This window comes from Antechinus flavipes, chromosome 4, assembly GCF_016432865.1.
Source record: "Antechinus flavipes isolate AdamAnt ecotype Samford, QLD, Australia chromosome 4, AdamAnt_v2, whole genome shotgun sequence".
Lineage (NCBI taxonomy): Eukaryota > Metazoa > Chordata > Mammalia > Dasyuromorphia > Dasyuridae > Antechinus > Antechinus flavipes.
In genome coordinates, this window is record NC_067401.1 from 253585582 (window position 1) to 253604795 (window position 19214).

The following is a 19214-nucleotide window of genomic DNA, read 5'->3' on the forward strand; positions in this document are numbered from 1 at the left end:
CAATGCTCCAGAGAACTCTCTAAGACTAAAAAAAAAAAAAGCTATAGAACATCTGTTAATTTGCAACTCTAAACTAAAACTTATAGCATATTTGTTAACAAAAGTTAGTTAAGTTTCCTCATTGTGAGTTCCCTATATCAAGGACGAATCCGGACAAAAAATAAAGACTATAAAAGAATACTTTATAAAGTATTTTTTTTTTTTGGCAAAGTTAATAAAATTTTTGATGCTTGCATGGAAAAATTTCAGTAATTAGAAAAATTCACTTAGAGTGCATATGCTATGGCCTGACTATGGTGGATAAATGAGGCTTTAACTGTAGCATTCATTAGTACTTGTTCAAAACAAGTCATCATTAATCCTAGGCAAGTGGTTCAGTAACTATTTTCAAGATTATTGCCATATTCAGAGCAAACACCTTCTGCCTTTATGCATAACTGAAATTGAGTTTTATTCAAGCTCAACTTTCATAATTAATGAATTAAAAGCTATTATTCATCACACCCAGTGTGATCACAGCATGCTATAGCACTCTAGAAGATGTTTTAAAAGCACACACTGAAATAATGATATTCATTTCAATTATCAGAATTTTCATTACTAGACGTTTAATGGTTTAATAGAGATCTTAAACGAAATGCAATTAACACTGGAACAACAAATGAGGAACAAAAAACAGAATTTGTTTAAATCTCTTTAATCACATAATGTGCCATAAAATATTCTATATAAAATTAGTCTAATGCAGTTCAGAAAAACTATTCTGTTAACATATGCCAGGGGTGAGGAAAATAAGGAAGTAAGACTATAAGGATCACAGCCTGATAGATCTATAAGAAGAAGAGGACTCAAAGGTCATCTAGTCCAATTTTCTTCCTCTTTTTTATAAAGGGGAAATTGAGGTCCACAGTGGCAAAAATGCTTGCCTTAGATCATATAAGCAATAAATACACCTCATGAAGTAAGATTTGAACCTTCTTTTCTGATTCCAGGACAAAGGGTCTTTCCATTTTTAAGCTGAATGACCTTTGACAATTCACTTACCTCAGGCATAAATCTTTTTAAATGTTATGAGAAAAGTAGTTCCTCAATGTTAAAAAAAAAAAAATCAATGGTCAACCTGAATATTGTAGGGAATTTGTTCATCTTGTATATGTGATTTGCTGCTAATTGCTAAGAAGTAGAAAGGATAAGTTTTGTTCTCTTAAATGCCATCTGCTGCCAGAAAGAGGACAGGAAAGAAAGAGAGGAAGAAAAGGAGGAAATGGAAATGGAGAAGAAGGAAGAGAAGAAAAAAGAAAGGGAGAGGAAAAAAGAGAAGAGACTCTACCCTCTGTTGCCATTTGTTGCTGAGAAGGAAAAAAGGAGGCAGAAATATTTATCAGAATAACCACCTGTTACTTCTGAGAGATACAGAAGAATCCTGCCAAAAGAACAAAATTGAAGAGGCTTTTGCTAATCTCATGATAAAGATTACTGCCTTTTCCCAAAAGAACATAACATTCTATAAGCTGAAGGCATGAAGTTACAAGTGCTAGATATTACAGTGGCTGCTGATGAGCAAGACCAGCTGAGCTAAGGAAATACTTAGAAGTGGTGTATCAAAGAAGCAGCCAAGCAAATCGTCTCATCCAACTAAGAGCCATGTCTGGTAAGGTGCCAGTCTAACATAAAATGGATCAATTCAGCTTAGCAATAGAAGTAATTGCTGACACAGAAGCTACACTTAATTAAGGAATTCTTATGGACAATCCTGAAATTGCATAAGAAAGAAAATATTGAAGTATCCCCAAAAAGGATTCTGAGATACTGAATTCTATTAATTCCAGAGATTGTAAATTTCCCTAGCCTATGTATTCCCAAGGTAAGTGCAATATTACCCAGGACTCAAAGCTCACTTTCTCCAAAGACAATCTGGAGACTTATATATAAGTAAATATTTCATATTTGTCCTGGATTTTCAGTAAATAGTTTGATTAATGTGAACTGAGAATTAATGATTGATTTATTAGTGGAAAGTACACCAATGGGGGCTCATGAGGTACAGTGATAGAAACAATCACCCACAAGGGTTACATACAGGACTCTGAGAGTAAGGAGATTTAATAGCCCTCTTTCTTGTTGATATGAAGACAAATTAAAGGGAAAGGAGCCAGAGAGAGAAAGTGTTGGAGGGAGGGGTAAAAGAAGGAACCAATAGCACCTCAAACTATATCTTTAAATACTGGATTAATCCAGGTAAACATTTGTCAAACACCACACAGGCTAGGATATTTTCTAATCCTCTCAAACACTGTACCAGGTGGTTAATGTTTTCTCGATAGAATGTAAATCTTTGCATCCCCAGTGATAGAGACTTTTCCTATTTGTTGATATGATAGATAGAGTTGACATTTAATAGATGTAGAACTGGAAGGAAAAAGGAGTTATGGATTAAAAGGATCTTTCTTAGACTATATTCTAGATGGTTTTTGTCTCTTCAAAGGGTACAGAAGGAGTGAAGCAAGATCACTGGTTTAAGGAATTTCTTAGGAAGAATTTTCTACCTGTACTGACATAGATGAGTAAATGATCTTCAAGTTATGGTTTCTGAGAGTTGCCTAGGGCTCTAAGAGCTCATTAGATCTTCCCAGGGTAATACAGAAAGAATGTGTCAGAGACAGGGCTTGAATCCTAGATTTCCTAATTCTGGGGCCAGCTTTCTATCAACCTTATGTTGCTTCCTCTCTAAAAGGGATCTTTTCCATATTTCTGAATGCAAGAAACAGTCTACAATGCATTTCCAAGAATCAAAATAAAAACAAATGAAGCAAATAAGGGGCAGAGTGGATAGAATGCTAGGCTTAAAGTCAATAGAGTAAAAAAGACATGAGATTAAATCCAATCTAACAGTAGCCATTTAAGCACTATCTACCTCAGTCTTTTCAACTATAAAATGGGAATAATAATAGCACCTACCTCCCAGGGTGATTGTGAAGATTAAATGAGATAATATTTGTAAAGTGCTTAGCATAGTGGTTTGCATAGAGTAAACACTATTCTTTCTCCTAGATCCCCAACACCAATTTCTAATAATTACACTATATATAAAACTGAATAAGGTAATATGTTTAATAAACTCATTTTTATAAAACATATAAGGCTTTCCTTACACAGTGTCAGAATTGGAAGGGACCATCTAATCCAATTCACTCCTGTACAGGAATTTTCTCTCCAGCTTCTTCAATAATTAGTCATTCAAGTCTTTGATTGAAGACCTTTGATTAAGGGATAACCACTGTAATACTCTAATTGTTCTAATCTTTTTCCTTACACGGGGCTTAGATCTACCTCTCTGCATCTTTTACCCTTTGCTTCTAGTTCTGCCCTATGAGACCAAGAAGAAATGGTTTAGCAACTTTATCATGCTCTCATCTCCACATCCTCTCTTCTCCATGCTAAATATTCCCTGTTCCTTCAGACAATCCTCACATAGCATCCATATCATCTATCTCAAATCCTGTCACCATCCCAGTTATCTTTCTGTGGTTGTTTTCCAAGATATCCAGACTCTTCCTAAGTTATGATGCCCAAAAATGAATACAATCCTCCAGGTAGTGTAGGCTCACAACCTTAGAATATTGTGTAGCTTCTGTTCTAAACATTTTTTTTTTTATTGTTGGTAAGATGGTAGCCAAAAAATTGGTGCAAAGTCATTTAAATCATATGATGCTTGCATTCCACTAAAACCCTCAGATCTTTTTCATGTAATTTTGTTTCTCATTTTTCCCTAAGAGAAATTTTTGCAAATGAAGCAAATCATTTTGAAATTCTTACCTGATGATCCAGTTTCTCCTAGCATTGCTTTGCAACGCTTGCAAATTATCTCGGTGTTTGCTTTTGCTTTCTGTGGAACAGGAAAAAAAAAGTCATTTAAATGTCATTCAGCTTTTCCTAAAAGGAATGTATAATTTTAATCTATTCTCCAGAGTACTGATTGAACTTTATGCTTCTATCTGCCCTTCAAATACTAAGATTGCTTTGGATGTGTATATAAAATTTACATACAGATATAACTTTTTTTTTTCCACATTAAGCAAAACATTCCAGAGACTCATCAATATATAGATTGACTTCCCTTAACCTAACCTTTTATAGGTAATTCCCAATACTTCCATCATTCTGAAGAATAAATAATCCGTTACAGAAATTTTATCATTTTCAAAGAATCATCATATGCAATCTGTCACTTGATCTTCATCTAAACTCTATGAGAAGTCAAGACAGATATAATTGTCCCCATTTTATAGATTGAGGGAAGTGAGCCATATGCAGATTTAATGATCTTTCCTCTTCTGAATAGCCATATCAACCAGTAAGAGTTGGTCCCTTCCAATCCTGACATGGTTAGTGTGAAACATAGAAAGACTACAGCCTGACCTTCTGTTAGTTAGAGCACAATGCTCTTTACATTATACCACACTGCTTTTACTATAAACTGCTTATCATGGAAACAGCCCATTATTCAGATTTTTTAGACATTTCAGTCAAGTTCAACTCTTCATGACCCCATCTAGGATTTTCTTGGCAAAGATATTGAAGTGGTTTGCCATTTTCTTCTCCACATCATTTTTCAGTTGAGGAACTGAGGCAAATACAGATAAGTGACTTGTCTGGGGTGACATAATAAGTATCTGAGACCAGATTTGAACTCAAGTCTTCCTGCCCACCATCTAGCTGCCTCATTCAAATTCCCTTTAGTATTATTTTTCCAGAATACTGTCTGTACCCAGTGTTTAGTATACAGGTATGATGAGTATCTTAGAATAAATCCTAAAAGTATGCTTAATTATTATTTTTTTTAAATATACATTTTAAAAGGCCATCTTTTGCTATTAAAATATCATGTAAAAAACAAGATATCAACAAAATTAGTTATAAGAACATTCCTCTTCTCATTTACAATTCAAAAACATTATTAATGACAATGAACTCCACACCAAAGGGTTGGATGGCAAATAAAGTGGGCAAAGTCACTTTTAGTTGGTAGTTTTTAATGGAAATTAATGGAATAATTTCTATTAAGCCAGGTAAGAAAAACTAAAATGACTGATACATGGGAAAGCATCTGCCAGTCCAATGGAGAGGTAACTGACAGATTCAGAGAAAAATGGGAAGGCTTTTATATCCATTGATACAGAGTAAAATAAGCAGGACCAGCAGAACAAGATTTACACAATCACCACATAAAGGAAAAGTGTTTTCAAAGACTTTAGAACTCTGATCAAAGCAAATAGCCAATCATGACTTCAGAAGATTGGTGAAAAAGCAAAGAAGAGATGTTAGTTAGAAGTCTAGAATATGAAAAATACTTTCAAATGTGGCCAAAGTGTTGACTTATTTTGACTAGGAAGGGGAACAAGCATTTATTAAGTATAGCTAAATACTAAACTTTTACTAATATTACATCATCTGATGCTCATAACAACCCTAGTTGGTAGGTGCAATTTTTAACTCCATTTTACAATTGAGGAAACTGAGGCAAGTAGGGTTAAGTGACTTGTTCATGCTCATATACCTAGTAAGTATCTGATGCTAATTTGAACTCCTGATTCTAGGACCAGTAGTCTATCACTTTATTTCCTAGTTATGTATACTTATCAGTCATTAAAAAAAAAAAAAAAAAAAAAAAAAAGGCTTTGGGAAGAAAGAAGTGAGAAGGGATATTTGATGGCTAGAAATATATATGCAAAAAATAAAAGAAAAATATCAATAAACATATGGAAAATAAAACAAAAAAAAATCAGATGGCTACAAACAGCACTTTTGTTACTATCCGGTAAATTTAATGTATACTTAAAAAAAATTTTTTTAATTGAAAAGTTCACTTATACAATTCTTTTATTCTTTGGATATTGAACTATTTATTAATGATTGTTTTAAAAAATGGAGAAAACCTCATATAGATTTATATTAACATCCTTTTCTGTTATAATACTTAATATAATGATAATGTTCAATATTAATAATGAATATTATTCTAACAAGACATCCTGATGTAAGTTTGTATTTAACAGATTAATAGATTCCTGATACCTGGTCAAACAAGAACCAGACAACCTAAGAAATTTTGAGAATGAAATTCATTCAACTCAGGTAAATAGACATCTGGAGCAAAAAACAAGTAAGAGCCACTAATGAGTAACATCAGTTCAAAGAACACTTTTTTTGAACACTTCCAACTTCATAGGCTTATAGACTTAAGAGTTAGTAGAATCTTAAAGAACATCTGGGGCATCTGGGTGGCACAGTGGATAGAGTGCCAGGACTGGCATCAGGAAGACTCATTTTCCTCAGTTCAAATCTGATCTCAGACTAGTTGTATGACCCTGGACAAGTCACTTAACCCTGTTTGCCTCAGTTTCCTCATCTGTAAAATGAACTGGAGAAGGAAATGGCAAACCACTTCAGTATTTCTACCAAGAAAACCCCAAATGGGATCACAGAGAGTTGGACATGACCAAAACATGGCAGAACAACCGAGAACTTCCGGTCTAAGATAAGTCCAAGATAAAAAAGAGAGACTAAGAGGTGAAATTATTATTTCAAGATCATCCTAATAATAAGTAAAAGAGACAGGATTTAAACCTAGATCACAGTTCCAAACCATAAAAGCTGGTTGCAGTTCCAACCTAAAATTCAGATCTGACTATATGTGGGAGGAGCAATATCCTGACCCTATGACTATCCCTCAGTTTCCTAGGTCTACAAATTGGGAGAATAATACTTGCCTTGATTACCTCATAAAGTTTATATGAGAATCAATCAAATATATACAGTGATTCCTTGAAAATCAAAAAGCTCTGGAAAGAATATAAGATATTTATTGCTCAGGCTGATGGCAGTGTTAGAAGTTATCTATGTAAGATCAGGTTGCAAATTAGGCTATTTTTTCCTTAAAAGGTACTGAGGCTATTCTTGAGAATAGTTGGTTCAACAATAAAAAGTCGAGAATCTCAAGGGAATTAATGAAAAAAAAATCAAATGAAGGTGGCCTAGCTGTACCTGATCTAAAATTATATTATAAAGCAGCAGTCACCAAAACCATTTGGTATTGGCTAAGAAATAGATTAGTGGATCAGTGGAAAAGGCTAGGCTCACAAGACAGAATAGTCAATTATAGCAATCTAGTGTTTGACAAACCCAAAGCCCCTAACTTCTGGGAAAAGAATTCATTATTTGATAAAAACTGCTGGGATAATTGGAAATTATTATGGCAGAAATTAGGCATGGACCCACACTTAACACCATATACCAAGATAAGATCAAAATGGGTCTATGACCTAGGCATAAAGAACGAGACTATAAATAAATTAGAGGAACATAGAATAGTTTATCTCTCAGACTTGTGGAGGAGAAAGAAATTTGTGACCAAAGATGAACTAGAGACCATTACTGATCACAGAATAGAAAATTTCGATTACATCAAATTAAAAAGCTTTTGTACAAATAAAACTAATGCAAACAAGATTAGAAGGGAAGCAACAAACTGGGAAAACATTTTCACAGTTAAAGGTTCTGATAAAGGCCTCATTTCCAAAATATATAGAGAACTGACTCAAATTTATAAGAAATCAAGCCATTCTCCAATTGATAAATGGTCAAAGGATATGAACAGACAATTTTCAGAGGATGAGATTGAAACTATTACCACTCATATGAAAGAGTGTTCCAAATCATTATTGATCAGAGAAATGCAAATTAAGACAACTCTGAGATACCACTACACACCTGTCAGATTGGCTAAGATGACAGGAAAAAATAATGATGAATGTTGGAGGGGATGCGGGAAAACTGGGACACTAATGCATTGTTGGTGGAGTTGTGAACGAATCCAACCATTCTGGAGAGCAATCTGGAATTATGCCCAAAAAATTATCAAATTGTGCATACCCTTTGATCCAGCAGTGTTTCTATTGGACTTATATCCCAAAGAAATACTAAAGAAGGGAAAGGGACCTGTATGTGCCAAAATGTTTGTAGCAGCCCTGTTTGTAGTGGCTAGAAACTGGAAAATGAATGGATGCCCATCAATTGGAGAATGGCTGGGTAAATTGTGGTATATGAATGTTATGGAATATTATTGTTCTGTAAGAAATGACCAGCAGGATGAATACAGAGAGGACTGGCGAGACTTACATGAACTGATGCTAAGTGAAATGAGCAGAACCAGGAGATCATTATACACTTCGACAACGATATTGTATGAGGACATATTTTGATGGAAGTGGATTTCTTTGACAAAGAGACCTGAGTTTCAATTGATAAATGACGGACAAAAGCAGCTACACCCAAAGAAAGAACACTGGGAAACGAATGTAAACTATCTGCATTTTTGTTTTTCTTCCCGGATTATTTATACCTTCTGAATCCAATTCTCCCTACGCAACAAGAGAACTGTTCGGTTCTGCAAACATATATTGTATCTAGGATATACTGCAACATATCCAACATATAAAGGACTGCTTGCCATCTAGGGGAGGGGGTGGAGGGAAGGAGGGGGGAAAAAATCGGAACAGAAACGAGTGTCAATATAATGTAATTATTAAATAAAAAATTAAAAAAAAAAAAAAGAGAATAGTTGGTTCAAGAAACTAAAGTTCAGGTTTTTGAGATAATTTCCTGTTCACATGAGTAAAAAGCAATCAAAAGGACTTTGAGGTCTTTTTTCTGACTCTTGACTAGTGGACCAGGCAAGGCCTTTATTCAGCCTCTGCCTATCCTTGTTGAATATATCCTTCTCCTACTATGGCTAATAAATCTCTTTTTTTTTGTTAAGTGTTGAATGATCTACAGAGCAACTCATTTTGTTCTTACCTCAAAACAAAACTGTCAGAGGACTGTCCCAGGACACTATATTACACATATTACTCAATAAACTCTAGTGATTCCATATTGCTTGTAGAATCAAATGCAAATTCTTGTTTGGCATTTAAAGCTCTTTACAATTTCATTCTTCTCTATCTTTCCAGTCTTCTTATATTATATACTATTCCCCTCATGTAATCTATGGACTAACCATCCTAGTCTATTTGCAGCAAATATCTCTGTGTCTCTTCATTGGCCATTTCCCATGACATTTTTCACTCCTCATGCCCACTTCTTAGAAACTTAAGAATCTTCAAGATTTAACTTAAATGCCACTATCTATAGAAAGCTTTTCTAGGTCCCTCAGGCTACTAGTCCTTTCCCTTGCCCGTTTACATTATATAAACTCTATACGTGTGTCTGACATACTTATTCTATGTAAGTGTTGTCTCCCCAACTCAAATGTAAGCTTCCTGAATGCAGAAACAATTTCTGCTGCTTCTTCATATTCCCAGCACTTACCACAATGAAGCATGGTAAGCCATTAAAATAAATGCTTATTGATTATCAGTAATGCCACATTTTTCATAAGTGAGTTCAAAGATCTGAAGATGTGATGAAGAATATGGAATCTAGGATATATGGAAGTCCAGAAGATTGATCCAGGGACTTGAAATATCTGTGCTATTTCTGCATTTCTTTGGAAGATAACTGACAACTCTGTCTCTGTCAAGAGAAAATTGTTCTCCCTGTTAAAGGGAGGAAGTGGAATTTGGAACATGAGAATGAATGATCGAAGAAGGCAAGAAGAAACAATATCTAAGGAGACAGTAGAGAAGAAAAAGAAACACTGATAGAGTAGTGGACATAAGAATGCTACACAAAGGAGAGAGGGAAAGAAAAAAGACTAGACCACGAAAGTTATTATAAAATAGGTAGAAAATACTTAAATTGTGAATTTTGACTTTCTGAGGAATAAGTGATATACCAAACTCCACGGAGAAGATTAAAAAGACATCTAGGTGACTTATATTGTATTTAATTTATACTTTAACATATTTAACATGTATTGGTCAACCTGCCATCGTGGGGAGGGGATGGGGGAAAGTAGGGGAAAAACTGGAACAAAAGCTTTGGCAATTGTTAGTGCTGTAAAATTACCCATGCATATAACTTGTAAATAAAAAGCTCTAATAAAAAAAACAACAACATCTAGATGGGTACTGAATAGAACACTGGCTATCAGGAAGATCCTTACTTGTTCTAGGATCTTGGACAAGGCACTTAATCTCTTTCTGCCTCAGTTTTCTCATCTGTAAAAAGCACCTCCCTTAAAAGACTGTTGTATCAAATGAGATAACTAATATAAATAATTCTGTAAAATACATATATGCACATATATAATGCTATCATTATTAATTATTACTCAATCAGTAAACATTTATTAAGCACATGCTATGTACCAATGTGCTAAGTGCTGGGGAAAGACAGTCCCTGCCCTCGAAGAACTTACTACAACCAAATGAAGGAGCAATATGCATATAAATATAATTAAGATATCTCAATTCAAAATATTCAAGATAAATAGACTACCAAAAAAAAAAAGATAAATAGGATATATGCAAGATAATTAGGAAATAATTAACAGAAGGAAAGCACTGGAATTAAGAAGGATTAAGGAAAGCTTCCTGAAAAAGATGGGATTTTAATTGAGACTTAAAAGAAGCCAAGGGTATCAGCTGATAGAGCTGAGAAGGGAGAGCATGTTATTTTTTTATATAAACCTTTTTATTTTCAAAATGCATACATATAAAGTTTTCAACATTCACTCTTGTAAAACCCTCGTATTCCAATTTTTTTTCCTCCCTCCTTTCTTCTTACCCCCTCTCCTAGATGGCAAATAGCCCAATATATGTTAAACATGCACATCAGGCATATTATTATTAAAGTGACAGAGAAACAGTTAAGTGTCACAACATTCATTACTGGCTTAATAATTTAGACTTAAGAAAAAAAATCACGATAGTTTAGTAATTGAAAAGATAGAAGGTGATTACACACATTTGACATATATCTGCCAATCCAATGGTACACTGTTCTGGAAAAATGTTATATACGACATGATGAAGATATAGCTGAGAGATACCAAACTTGAGTTCTTCAGTTATGGTGACAAATTATATACTCCCAGAAGAAACCTACAAAGGACTTCAAAGGAGATACTAAAGCCACAGTTAGTATTTTCATCATACTTTCTAACTGAAGTGTGGAAGATCAGAAGGGAAAGAAAGGTATGTTACAAGTTTGTTGGAACCACAATCTTCTGGGGAGTAGAACTTCCAGTATCTTGTTGACATTGGTCAATAGATGCCTACCAAATCTCACAAAGTAAAAATATAATTTTGCTAAAAAGATTTTTAAAAAGTTGTAATAATATCAAATATGTAGTGTATAGGGGAAATTAACAAATCCAATATACATTAACTTTTCATAAGAGATCAGTCCTTCCCAAGACTTATTCCAATAAAAAATAAAGTCACACAAGGCTGAATAAATGACGAAGAACTCCAATGAGAAACAGTAAATGGCTTCTTCTTCCCAGAACAGATTAGTCTGTGACAACTAGGCCATCAACAAAGCAAGAACCTGTATAACCAAACAAGTCAACAACCTCTCAAATGGACCAGAGGTATGCCAGAAACACTACAGGAATATGTGTCCAACTTCAGGAGTAGCAGAAGACTCTGGCAAACAGTCCCAAAGTTCTCATCTTTCCCAATAATTACACTGCTTTTGCACTTATATCCAGAAGTCTCTATCACATCTTTCTTCCCCAAGAAACTCATCACTGGGAAATCTGCAAGAGTAAATATGCCTTATATTCATGTTTCATTGGTACCCTCTGTTTGGACTCACTGATTGGAAAGCAGATCTGTGGACTCCCATTTTTTTTTCAACTGGAGGGGCCCTTAAGAGGTGAGGGTGGGGGATTTTCACAATTTTTCTCCTCATTCCCCACCAGTTACACTACTTTTGGACTTCTTTGAATCTCTCCATCAGGCCCTGGAATCAAATATGTTCTTCTTCCTCACTTTTTAGTTTGTTTTTGTATGTGGTCTTCTCTATTGGCAGCTAGGTAACACAGAGTTAGGGCTGTGGAATCAGGGCTTGGAATCAGGAAGGTTCATCTTCATGAGTTCAAATATGGCCCCAGACACTTACCAGCTATGTGACCATGGATAAGTCATTTTAACCCTATTTGCCTTAGCTCTTCATATATAAAATGAACTGGACAAGGAAAATGGCAAACCACTCCAGTACCTTTTGCCAAGAAAACCCCAAAGATGGGGTCATGAAAAATCAACAACTTTTCTTATTAATGATAAGCTCTGGGAGTTCAAAAATTGTCTATGCTTTTATTTGCACTTATATCCCTAGCATATATCACAGTGCCTAGCACATAGTAGGCACTTAATAAATATTGACTGATTGAATGACTGTCCAAGATAGTAGCAAATCTTCAGTAGAGGCCATAGAAGTCAAGAAATACAGCAGCAATCAGTAAAGGCATGGCAGCAATCTGACTAGGATGACCCAGGACCTAGGAGGTCCATAGTATTATTGTCCTGAGGTTCCAAAAAAGGCCTTGAAAAGTAAGCAAGCTGAACCCAAAGATCCAAAGTGTTCTCACCCTAGCATGAATATTAGGACAGGAACTTAAGAGACCCAGAGGAAGACCAAGCAGGGCCAACTATCTCACCCTAAAGTATACCAAAGAGAAGAATCTGTCCCTTGAGTGAAGATCCAGTTCAGGAACTAAGGCAAGAGAGATGAGTAACCAACAACCTTCGGCAAATCACAATCTCTCCAGGTTTCCATTTCCTCATCTGTAAAATGAAGGAGATGGAATTCATGACCTCTAAAGGGCCTTCTTAAGATCCCTTAATGAAATCCCTAAAGTATATGGATATTTGGGACAGTCGTAATAACAAATTTATGCTTCTATGTACAAACCTTTAAGAAGAAATGAAGGGGAGGTAGGAAATTCCAAAGCATACATGTCAAACCAGACCCCCCAGAATAAAACAATAGTTGACACTAAAAGAAGGATCAGGGGAATAAGGAGAAGAGCAAAAATACTACTAAATGTTCATATAACTGCACAAAATATAGAAAGTGAACAAAATGAAACTATCTTGATCACAAGTAGAGAAATACAGGCTTACCTATATCACAGAGATTTGGTGGTATGCCATTTATGATAAGAATATGACAATAGAGGGCAGCTAGGTGGCGCATTGGATAGAGCGCCAGGCCTGAAGTTAGGAGGACCTCAGTTCAAATGTGACCTCAGACACGTAACACTTTCTAGCTGTGTGACCCAGGGCAAGTCACTTAACCCCAATTCCCTCAAAAAAAAAAAAAAAAAAAAAGAATATGGCAAAAGAAAGGCATACTTTTAAGACAAATTGTGGTATTATTGAAGAACAGAGGACTCAGAAGTTAGAAAACTTGGGTTCTAATCTTAGTTGTATCATTCAATAGTTATGTGAATTTTTCCTTAAATTCTGAATTTCGTTTTCTCATTTGTAAAAGAGGAATAATATTCAAAAGATCAAAGAGAAAAAGAATCATATGTACAAAAATATGTACCAGTCTTTTTGTTGTCACAAAAAGCAAAAAACTAAGGAGGTGCCCAACAATTAGGGAATGTCTGAACAAATTATAGTATAAGAATACCTACCATACCTTAAGAAGTTAGGTCAATTAGTATTTATTAAGCATCTATTTTGTGCTAAGCTTTGTGCTAACAGGGGATTCAAAGACAGATAAAATGAATGAATGAATGAATGAATAAATACATATATACTCCCTGCTCTCAAGGAACTCACTTGCCTACTCTTGAGTAAAACAACATGCATACAAACAAGATATATACAGAATATAACGTGGCTAATAGTAAAAGAAAACCACTAGCACTAAAGGGGATTGGAAAAGGTTTCTTGAAGAAGATAGGACTTTAGTTGAGACACTAAGAAGTCAAGGAAACCAGAAGATAGAGATGAAGATAAAAGAGAATTCCACTGCCAACAATCTGATTCTGCAGATTCTCTACCAGCATTCTACTTTGTTTTCTTAATGGGAATGAGGAAACCGGAGAAAAATAAATGCTTATTATTTTAAAAATTAAATAAAAATTAGGAATAATACTGCACATATTGACTACCTTACAGAATTATTATGATAAACACTGTAAGCTTAAAAGTACTATATAAACCTGAGTTATTTTTACACTTTTTTAAAAAACAAGATGTAAAGAAAGCTAGAAAGCCTAAAGTTAGGAAGATCTGAGTTTAAATTTGGTCTCAGACATTCACTAGTTGTGTGACCCTAGACAAATCATTTAATCTCTGTTTATCTCAGTTTCCATCTATAAAATGGGGATAATAGTACCTACCTCCAAGATTGTTGTGAAGTTCAAATTTTTTTTAAATAATTGTAATTTTTTATTGACAGTATATATGCATGGGTAATTTTTTACATTATCCCTTGTACTCACTTCTGTTCCGATTTTTCCCTTCCCTCCCTCCACCTCCTTCCCTAGATGGCAAGCAGTATTATACATGTTAAATATGTTATAGTATATCCTAGATACAATATATGTGTGCAGAACCGAATAGTTCTCTTGTTGCACAGGGAGAATTGGATTCAGAAGGTATAAATAACTTGGGAAGAAAAACAAAAATGTAAGCAGTTTACACTCATTTCCCAGTGTTCCTTCTCTGGGTGTAGCTGATGCTATCCATCATTGATCAATTGGAACTGAATTAGATCTTCTCTTTGTCGAATTTATCCACTTCCATCAGAATACATCCTCATACAGTATCGTTGTTGAGGTATATAATGATCTCCTGGTTCTGCTCATTTCACTCAGCATCAGTTCATGTAAGTCTCTCCAAGCATGAGGTTCAAATTTTAAAGTGCTTAATACATGTCTAGTATGCTTTAGAAAGGTTAGCTATTATTATTATCAAACCAAAGGGATGCAGATTCATGTTGAATTCATACTTTCCTCACTTGATGCCTAACAACATTCTACTTATCCTCCATAAAATTTTCCAGGATCTCTCCAATTGAAAGTCAGTTATTCTTCAAGGAGTCTCAAAGCACTTTAACTTATTTTAGTGCTCTTATAAGAATACCATACCATAACAGATAGAATCAAGAAGACCAGGGTGAAACCCTGATTCATAATGGTTGTGTAACTCTGGACAGATCATTTAATCCCTCAGTAATGTAAGTAACTAAGACCATAAATCACACATCTGCACTGGTGGAGGGTATTTCTTTATCCAAAAGCTACTTGTACCAATTAAATTTTCAACTCATCATTATACATGTCTTATCACCTCCAAAAGATGATAAACTCCAAGAAAAAGAGGACAATAACTAAGTTTGCATTTCTCCCAACATCTGGCACTATGTCTTGCAAACAGAATTCACTTAAATTAAGTGTTTGCACGAATGTAACCAACGAAATGAAAATACAGACTGACCCAATTCTATAAGAAAAATGTCAGAAAGGTTAAAGGCCAGAATGAGGTAACACTTCTTAAGATAACAAAAAGGGTTGTTTTATTAAAAATTTATTATTATTTTAAAGTTATCATTGGGCCAAGGAGAACAAGAAAAGGAGAAAAGCTCTGCTCTAGGCAGAAGAGAAAGCAGAAAATAATTCAATTTCTATTTTTCTTTCACCTTCCTTGTCAAAAGGAATGATCTTCAGCCCTCCGAAAGGGGAGGAGAATAAAAATGGTTATGAGGGAAGAGAAAGCTAAGATGAGTGAGGAGATAGTAAGAGGGAACCTAGCTGCTCTAAATGAGTTCAAGTCACTTGGGCCCAATGAATTACATACCAAGATATATACTTAAAAGTACCTGCAACTGAGGTCTTCCGTCTGGGTTCTTCAAAAAAAAGAGTGGAGAATTAAAGAAGTATTATAGGATTAGAAACAGGCAAGCACTATCTCAATTTTCCAAAAAAGAAGAAAAAAGCAAATTGTGGATATTGGTGAATTTTATGTCTCTCCCTGGAAAAATTTAAGATCAGATGATTAAATGGATGAGTTTGTGAATTCATAACTGGTACCAAACCAAAAGAGTATGAATTAATGGTAGCAAATACCATTATTAAGAATGTCTCCTCATTTTATTTTTTGAGGATAATATTGAGAGTACTTGCTCAGTCATTTCTTTTTGGTAATAAAATCTGGTAGTGAAAATCCTGCAAATCAGCTTTAAAAACATATCTATATAAATATAAGAAATTAACTGACTATTGTTTGGAAGGACAAATACTGAAGTTCATGTTTAAATTCTTTAGCCCCATAAACAGATGACAGGACTCATTGAAAAAGACTCTGATGTTAAGAAAGCAAAAGAAGATGATGGCAGAAGATGACATAAATAGAATCATAGAAGCAATGACCATGAAGTTAGACAGACTTCTGGAGATAATGGAAGACAGAAAAACTTTGTCCAGAGAGTCATGAAGAGTCAGAATGACATGAACAACAACAATTAAGTACTTGATGGGCAGCAAAGGACAAGTGTTTTTTATGTGAAAAAGTCAGAGATAGGGGTTTTAGATGAGAACAAACTCAATGAATTAACTACGACTTGACTCCCAAAATAAACAAGTACAGCATTCAGAAGGAAGGTCAAGATGCTCATCTGCTCCAGGCAGATGAGTATTACTATGTTCAGTTCTGGACAGCACTTCTGAGGTACACTAGATTATGTCAAGAGGGTGCCCAGAATGCTAAGACCATGAGAGATGACAATAAGGAGACAAAAGTTGTCATGTTTAGCTTTAAAATAACTTAAGAGAAAGATATCTATTACCAAATAATTTGAAGAACTATCCTATAGAGAACACATTAAACTTAGTTTTCATAATTCCAGAGGGGAAACAGCACCAGTTGGAAAAAAATTACAAGGAAGATATGTAGTTGAATATAAGGAACAATTTTTCAATAGTTGAAGTGTTTTAAAAATGAAATGGGATGCCTTATGAGATAATGAATTGCATTATCACTAAAAATGTTCAAATTGAGACTGAATAACCACCAATTTGAAAGCAGCTGGGTGATACAATGCCAAGCCTGGACTCAGGAATTCTCACTATTGAACAAAAAATATCATTAATTTCTAGAAACCTGCACATTGAGCAGGGGGGTGGGTTTAGGTGATCAAAGATCTATATATTTAAAGCTGTGATGACCTTATGATCTATTGCTTGTTGTTTCAATGAGGGGGGGTGAGTTGGGAGGAAAAGAATCTGGAATGCAACATTTAAAAAAAAAAAACCTTTAAAAATTATTAAGTGCAATTGGGGATAAAATAAAATACTAAATTAAAGAAAAAAGAAAAAGAAAAGTCATCTCATCCAAATCTCTTCATTATACAGATGAAGAAATTAAGGCTGAGTCATACTGTTCCTTATAAAAAAATATCAATACACAATGTGTAAAGGCTTAATCCAAAGGAGTTTATAATTGGAACAAGATGTTATAATAAAAGGTTAATATTAAAATATAAGCCATTAGACCAAAATATTTAATAAAGTCTTTAACTTTCCTCTTTATACCTTGTTTTATCATTACTCTTGCCTTGCAAAAATTCCATTTCTGGATTACACCCATCTTCTTTTGTCAGGATACTACACTACTGCTGACAGGTGACAGAAGTCACATAGTGCTAAACGAATACAATGCATATTTGTTACCTAATATCAACGAGGCCCCCACTCCATGGAACAAGGCAATCCTTTTATTCCTATTTAAAAGATCCTCTATCACCATTCCCACAGTAGCTTTATCAAAGTTGCTCAAGCCTCCCATACCACTCCCAAATCATCAGATAAATTACTCTCATTTCTTTACCAAGAAGTCAGATTATACAGTGAAAAGATCACTGGTATTATAGTCAAAGAGACTGGGTTCAAATCCCACCTCACTTATTCCTCCCTCCGTGGCCCTGGCTAAGTCACATAAATTGCACAGGTCTTATTTTTTCATCTATAAAATGAGGAGATTGGAGTTGACAGCCTTTGAGACCTCTTCAAGCTCTATATCTATGACTATGAAAAAAAAAGAAGCCATTTTTCCATAAGGTCCCTCTTCTCCACTCACAAGACCTCTTAGTATCATTCTCTATTCCTTCAATCTAGTTTTTGGTGAACATGTAGTCCTTATCATCATCAAAGCCAACCTGATCACTCACTATATATTTTTATATCATATGTCATATTAGAACATATTTATATATTATGTAACATCATAATAATATAAATAAAAAGCATCCCTTCTCTCTTTAATTTTTAATCTCTGCTCCTCTAGTTTGTTTTCCATAGCCCACAAACATAATTATATCCCATAGTCCTTAAAAACCCTCACTTAGCCCTTCAAGCTATCATCGTATACATCACCTCCCTTTCACAGACAAACTATCAGAAAAAAGATGCTTCCTCTGTCACTTATTTGTCAACCCCTTGAAATCAGGCTTCCTACTCTAACCATTCTCACCAAATTTACAGGTGATCTTTTAAATGCCCACTCTGATGTCCTTTTTTTCAGTCTAACTTTGTGTATGTAGCATCTGACAATGTTAACTATCCTTTCATCTTAGATTACCTTCCCTAGGTTTCCATGACATTGCTTAAATTTGGTTCTCCTCCTGCCTGTCTGACCATTCCTTTCCAGTTTCCTTTGCAGTTCATTATCTATGTTCTTCCTACACCCTAGCTGGGGGCATACCCCAAGGTTCTGTTTTGTCCAGAGTCTACTTTATTTCTTGGTGATCTCACTAATTAGCATGGATTGGTTCAAATACCATTTTTACACAGATGACTCCCATATCTACATATCAAAACCTACTCTTTTTCATTAACTCCAGCACTATATCTCTGACTTTCCCCTCAACCCCCCAAGACCTTTCACACTAGAAATGCCATAAAAATTTCAATCCGCATGCCCAAAGCAGAACTCATTATATCCTTTCCTTCTCTTGCAAAACCAACTGTATCCTAAATTTCCCTATTTCTTGACATATATTACCACACTTCAATTTCATAATAACCTTATGTGGCAGGTGCTATCATGTTCCCAATTTACAGATGAGGCTAAGAAATGTAAAGTGATTTGCATGGAGTCATAGCTAGTAAGTATCTAAGATTGGACATGAACTCAGATCTTCCAAGCTCCAAGTCTAACATTCTATTCCATTGTACCACTTAGCTGCATAAGTAAAAATATAGCCAATATGTGTAAGAAGACTAGAATTTGAATCCAGGGCTTCACCTAAAA

At 34.7% G+C, this 19214-nt stretch overlaps 1 protein-coding gene across 1 annotated transcript in view; it reads right to left on the reverse strand.

Annotated features, from left to right (window-relative positions):
- The window catches only part of UBE3D (ubiquitin protein ligase E3D), a 211719-nt gene that overhangs the window by 148951 nt on the left and 43554 nt on the right, over positions 1-19214 (reverse strand). The window contains exon 5 of the mRNA XM_051997325.1: positions 3817-3886. Within this exon, the coding sequence (XP_051853285.1) occupies positions 3817-3886 (70 nt within the window). The remainder of the gene's footprint in view (positions 1-3816; positions 3887-19214) is intronic.